Source organism: Aethina tumida, chromosome 8, assembly GCF_024364675.1.
Source record: "Aethina tumida isolate Nest 87 chromosome 8, icAetTumi1.1, whole genome shotgun sequence".
NCBI classification, from domain to species: Eukaryota; Metazoa; Arthropoda; class Insecta; order Coleoptera; family Nitidulidae; genus Aethina; species Aethina tumida.
The window spans coordinates 3,843,033-3,850,200 of NC_065442.1; the positions used below are offsets into that span (position 1 = coordinate 3,843,033).

At 31.9% G+C, this 7,168-nt stretch overlaps 1 protein-coding gene across 1 annotated transcript; it reads left to right on the plus strand.

Annotated features, from left to right (window-relative positions):
• Positions 1–1,551: 1,551 nt before the first annotated feature.
• Positions 1,552–2,876, plus strand: LOC126266344 (ADP/ATP translocase 1-like). Its single transcript, XM_049970272.1, has 4 exons — positions 1,552–1,834; positions 1,889–2,371; positions 2,426–2,587; positions 2,636–2,876. Exons 1-4 carry the CDS (start codon positions 1,628–1,630, stop codon positions 2,738–2,740), a joined length of 957 nt encoding a protein of 318 aa, XP_049826229.1. The 5' UTR covers positions 1,552–1,627; the 3' UTR covers positions 2,741–2,876.
• The last annotated feature ends 4,292 nt before the right edge of the window (positions 2,877–7,168 follow it).

Consider the following 7,168-nt stretch of genomic DNA (forward strand, 5'->3'; position numbering starts at 1 on the left):
TAAAATATAAAATATAAAATATAAAATATAAAATATAAAATATAAAATATAAAATATAAAATATAAAATATAAAATATAAAATATAAAATATAAAATATAAAATATAAAATATAAAATATAAAATATAAAATATAAAATATAAAATATAAAATATAAAATATAAAATATAAAATATAAAATATAAAATATAAAATATAAAATATAAAATATAAAATATAAAATATAAAATATAAAATATAAAATATAAAATATAAAATATAAAATATAAAATATAAAATATAAAATATAAAATATAAAATATAAAATATAAAATATAAAATATAAAATATAAAATATAAAATATAAAATATAAAATATAAAATATAAAATATAAAATATAAAATATAAAATATAAAATATAAAATATAAAATATAAAATATAAAATATAAAATATAAAATATAAAATATAAAATATAAAATATAAAATATAAAATATAAAATATAAAATATAAAATATAAAATATAAAATATAAAATATAAAATATAAAATATAAAATATAAAATATAAAATATAAAATATAAAATATAAAATATAAAATATAAAATATAAAATATAAAATATAAAATATAAAATATAAAATATAAAATATAAAATATAAAATATAAAATATAAAATATAAAATATAAAATATAAAATATAAAATATAAAATATAAAATATAAAATATAAAATATAAAATATAAAATATAAAATATAAAATATAAAATATAAAATATAAAATATAAAATATAAAATATAAAATATAAAATATAAAATATAAAATATAAAATATAAAATATAAAATATAAAATATAAAATATAAAATATAAAATATAAAATATAAAAAATATATAAATATTAAATTCATCTGTAGCAGTTATCTCTTATTATTTGGGATTCACATCTCACGATATCGAAGGATTAAGCAGTGTGCGGTAATACAGAATGCAGCTACTTTGAAACATGCGAGATTGAAGTAACCATTAACAAAATTTACATAATTAAAGATCTTAACAACGAAATACCCTATATATAAGTTACTCGAAATTTTATTTGAAAGATACTGAATTTTAATTTATTGTAACAAGTTGATTCAAAAAATATTCTATATAAATCGTGATTTTTTTTTTTTTGGGACAGAGAGGGGAAAGTGTAAACCCCTCTCCGGGTACCGATTCGGAGATCATGACCAAATGTTTAACATATGTGATTGCACATATGGAGGAAAAGGGCGTATATTTAACATATACGGGTGAATTAAACCAGAAGACGGGACTGACAAAGATGCCAGCCCCCTGTCAACTGGGTCCGGAAGAACAAGTCCAATCTGAGGAAGGTCCAAGGACCTTCCTGGGTGAGGATTGGACTTGCAGTTTAATCCGTTGGCTTCCCACCACCACTGGCTTGTGGAGCGGTACTGCCCGATGGATATAAATCGTGATAAATTTTGTTATCTCTTTTGCATTTGAAAAATTGTCTAAATTATTAATTATGTCATTTTGACATATGTCTTTTTTTATTTAAATGTATTTATAAAATTTGCTTCTTTAGAATGGTTTCGAAATTTTTTCTGTAAATCTTATCATCGATCAATCAGCAAGTTCAAAATGGTTAATGTTGATCGAGCAAAAGAAATCACTATCACCTTTTTTTTATCAGGCACAATATCAATGACTACTAAAACATTGGTAGCCCCAATCGAACGTACAAAAATGATTCTTCAAAATCAAGGATCAGCTTACCAAGTACTTACAGGAGAACGAAAACCTTATAATGGCATAATGGATGTCCTAAAACGAATCCCAAAAGAACAGGTTGAATAAAATGATGTAAAAGCTGAATATAAAAGAATATTTACTGTGTTTCAGGGATATTTAGCCTTTTGGAGAGGCAATGGAGTTAATTTAATCAGAACTTTCCCTACAATGGCATTCAACTTTGCATTTAATGACATCTTTAATAACATCTCTAATCTTTTTTATGATACCAAGAAATATTTTGCATTTTCTAAGCTAAGTTGCGGAGCATTAGCCGGAGTTACCACTGGAACATTGCTATATCCTTTAGATTTTTGTCAAACAAAACTTGCGAGTGATTTTGGATCAGATCCACATTTTGTTAAAGATAGAGTTCAACGCGAATATTCTGGATTGTCTAACTGTATTTATAAAGTATACAACAGAGAAGGATTTTTAGGTTACTATAAAGGATGGATTGTTGAATGTCAGGGTATTTTTTGGTATCGAGGACTATACTTTGGATTACACGCTCTTTCCAAGGAAAGATATTTAAAATGGTCTAACATCAAAGATGGAAAAGTCCCCTTTCTCCCCAATTTTCTTCTTGCCATGGTTGAAAATAAATATTCGTATTTATAATTGATTAAGTTTATTAAAAAATTTTAGACGACCACAATCATTGCTGGATATGCGGCTTATCCATTTGATACTGTTGGGAGACGAATGATGTTAGATTCTGCAAGAGAAAAGGAGTATAAGTTATTCAACAACAGTAGAGACGCAGTAAGGAAAATGTATCAACAAGGCGGAATCAATATTTTCTATAAGGTTGTTTAGTAACGTTAGATCTCAGAAAATGCTTAAAGATCTTTTCAGGGTGCTCTTATAAATTCGATCCGTTCTGTCAGTAGTGCTTTGGTTCTTTCTTTGTACGATCTAATACTCGACGCAACTGATTGGAAGAACAAAATTAAAAAGTAATGTGTTTTTCGTTATATAGATAATAAAATTTGTACTGTATTGTAAATTTTACTATGAGCTAGTCAATAGAGAATATATACAAGGTGTTTTTTAAATGGTAGGAAAGTTTTCTTTATCGTTCAAATTTATGTCATAATCACAGACTGTAGAGTGTTAAAAATGTTAAATGTTGTATATATAAATTGACTTGACTTTGTAAATTAATGGTTTCAGAGTCATTAAAGATAAAATTTTATGACACCTTAGGTTTTAATTTACAAAACCATCATTTCTATTCGTAATCGGCTTTGAATTAAAAATGACGCACTTTTGCTAGAGTATCAGAAGTAATAATATCTATTTAGTTTTTTTTATTTATGCATTTATTTATTTTTAAGTTTTGGGATACATTTTTATTTTGAAAAAAGAAGTTTATTTTTAGAATATTTATTTTTATTTTTCATATGCAGATTAAAATTTACACACTGTTACGCAAATTAAAAGAAGCATCCTAAGGACTGGAAATGCATGGAGAATTACTAAAAGTATTGCCAAAGAGTAATCTATATTTCGTCCAACGCGCATTAACACTTAACATTATACGGCTGAAAGTGGGGTCTCCTATTACTAGATAATATTTTATTTTCTTACTTCTTCTTGCTCTTACAAAATCCAGTAGGGTGGAGCATTTTTCGTACCGTATACGTTACTTGATTTTAGACTAGAATTGGATATGTTGAGCAGATACAAAATATACGGGAACTTCTTTTTTTTTTAATCAAAAATATCTTATACGATGAGTTTTAAAAACATTAAAACTTAATGTTGGAATAATATTTTTAATGATACAAAATAATAAATAAACTTTACACAAATTATTTACACATCATCACATCTAATTACATTAATCTACGTATTACATCGATCAATAAATGTAGCATTAAAATCTTTTAGTTGACAAATGAGAATGAGAAATTGAAATAAATTTATCTAAACCACTTTAAATACAAGCTAAACCACAGAACCAACAACAAAAACATGAAAAATCTTATCCATTCGTGGCAAAACTTCAATAAATAGAGTTGATTAAACGAATGATTATTAATAAAAAATTAACAGAAGAAATTTAATAATCTATAATATTTGGTTGGCACTTTACCATTTCTATAGCACTGTAAATAATATATCACATAAAAAAAAATCTATTTTTGTTAGTTTTACACAAGATGGTCCTTGACATTAAAAAATAAGAACACACCTATTCTCAATGGTATTTAATCATATTTCTTTTTATTTATATTACAATCTTGTCTATGTATACAATATATACAAATAAATAAAATTGGAATGTCTGTTTGTAATATTGTAATATAAATAAAATTACGGTACATACACCAAAATAACATTTTTTACAATCTTTGTCTCTCTGTCTGTCTGTTTGTTCCGGCTAATCTCTGAAATGGCTAGACCGATTTTGATTTAAAATTCTTTTGTTTTAGAAAAATAAAGAAATGTTGCAATGTTTCAACTAACAACTATTCACGTTACTAACTAAATAAAATAACCTATTGAACACAAATGTACTTAATTTATAATTATTTGTAACTATTACTTAAAGGTAAAAAAGGAAAGCAGTAAAAATGTTACAAAATATTTTGAATTAAGATAAGATAAGAACGGATCGGTGGAATTATAAAAGATACCTATCAATGAAATCAAACTATCAATCAATCGTTGGTGGGGGAACTGGTTGGAGGCGCCCGATATGACGGCTAACTGGTGGCATGTGCGTGAGCTGCGCGTAGTATTGGACAGTACTTGGATATTGCAACATTACTTTATTTTTCTAAAATAAAAGTAGCCTAAGTTACTCCTTATTACATCAGCTACCTGCCAATAAATGTCCCGTAAAATAGGATTCGGAATGATTTGGAATGTTTATACACTTTGGATTAATAATTGCACTTGGTAGATTTTCTGTAATTTTTGGTATTACAAAACAAAAAATGACAATACTAAAACTTGTGTGACTTGCTTCAACAGTTAGAGCACACTCAAGATTTATGTTTGATTCACAGTTATTTAAACCTGACACTGTAATTAATTTTTCCTTTATCTCAAGGTCCAATTTTTCACAAAGATTTTGAGTTATATACGAGGACTGTGAACCTGAATCAAATAAAGCTCTAGCTGTATGAATATTTCCACATTTATTCACGACTTGGACCAACGCCGTTGCCAAATTTGAGTAGACAATGTAACACTTGGCGTGACCTCACTTATTTCCTCTCCATTTGGTTTTAATTCTTTCATCGCTGTCTCAACGCTCTCTTTTAAATTACATTTTTTACACGTAGATCACCTGCAATGCTTATACAGTGCAAAAAATGATCTTCATATCTGGATGTTGTAAGAGATGGATGCACATCAAACAGTGTGGCCATTTCGAAAACGGACTTTCTGCAAGCTTTATATTTTCGTAAGACAAGTTCGGTGCCTTAGGACTCGGCAAGACTCGGTTTTTCGGATTCGGGTCGTTACTGGAGGGGACCCGCATGCTTTTTTTTTATTGGGTCAAAGAGGGGAAAATCTGCAAGACGCCTTCTGGTGGAAGTCGAAGGCAGTGTCGGACTAACCGACTAAAAACCCCTCACCGATCCGAAGATCATGGCCTAAAAGTAAACCATATACGTTTAGGAAAATAGAGAGAAGAAAAAAGTTAAAGAGGTTTGCAGCGAACCGCCACATACTAAAGAAAAGATGTCCCAAAGAGACGAGACTAATGAGCCAAGGGGCGGCGGTGCCCCATATGGGAAGAGCATAGGTGAAGAGAGAGTGGACTGTCGCGTTAAAAACACGCAGCTTAACTGAAGAAGAAAAACGTTTAGAAAGGAAAAAAGATTTCAAAGCAACAAAGGCTACTAGAGCTTTTCCCTTTACCAAAGCGACCTGGGGAGAGAAACTGAGTTTCTTGTCAAGTATGACACTCAGGTACTTGGCGCAGGGACTCCACTCAACTTGGTGATCATTGATATGGAACTTAGGTGGCAACCTTCGTCGATTTGAGAAGAACAGAGCAGTTTAGGCAAGAAGTTCCTAATATGGATCCCCGCATAAACTAATATATCTGTGGGAGCTAATTAAGGCAACGTCATCGGCATACATTGCCATAGTAACTCTAGGACAAGATGGTATGTCGCTACAATAGAGATTGAAGAGAGTAGGAGATAGTTTGAAGCCTTGCGGGACACCAGCGGTAATAGTTCTCGAAGAAGATAACTCGCTTCCAACCCTGGAACGAAAGGAGCGGTTGGACAGGAAAGAGCGGATAGTGCCGATCAGATAAGAAGGAGAGTTTAACGAAGCTAGTTTGTGTATTAGACCAGCGTGCCAGACCCTGTCAAACGCCTGCTTGACATCATGGTACCATGCTGCCCCTTGTTACGCCTTCCTGCCATGTCCTCGGTCACCCGCAAAAGCTGATGAGCGGTACCATGGCCTCGACGAAATCCAAACTGTGCGTTCGGCAGAATGTGCTGGTCAGTCATAAATTCCTCAAGCCGAGTCCGAATAATCTGCTCCGCCACCTAGCTTAGCGAAGAGAGGAGGCTAATGGGACGATAACTGCTAGCAAGGTGGGCAGGTTCGTTAGGTTTTAAAATGGACACTACCGCCGCCACCTTCTATGCCGACGGGAAGTAGTGGAGATGGAACATCGCATTTATAATGTTAGTAAGCATTGCCACCAGAATGGTAGCAAGCTCCCTAAGAGCCACGTTGGGGATGGTGTCTGGGCCGGGACTTTTCCGGTTATTGAGGACTTTAAGGATACCACTGACTTCTCTGGGAGAAGTAGGAAGAATGTCACTATCAGGTTTTGGGAAAGACATAGAGTCCACCTGACAGTTGATGAAGTTGTGCTCTACAACAAACCCAAGAAGACTGGCATTTGGAGAGCATTGCCGCTCAATGGAGTCCGCAAACACCTCCGCTTTATCCTTGTCCAGGATGACTTTGATGCCATCATGAACAAGGTGCGGATACCTTATGACTTTCCAGGTCCGACGAGGATGGAGTTCGGCCTCTGCTATGAACTCCTGGAACGAGGAGCTCCGGAGTTCAAGCAGGCAGGCCCGGACCTCACGGCTCAGGTCCCGAGTACGTTGCCACAGTTTCCTGCAGCGGTTTTTCTTCCTAATGAGGATGACAACCTCACCAGGAAGACTATGCTGCTTGCAGATGTTAGGGCAAGCATGCGTTGACCGTTCTAAGGCTGTCAGGATGTCATTTGACAGCCTATCCACTTCACCGTCTATATTCCTTTCAGAGTTCGAAATCCTGCACCGCAAATCGGTGGTTTCCATTAAATAACGGAATTGCAACCAGTTGGTTTTCCTCTTACGAGGCTCCAACTGGCAACAATTCTCGTTAAGGGCCAGGGAGATCGGG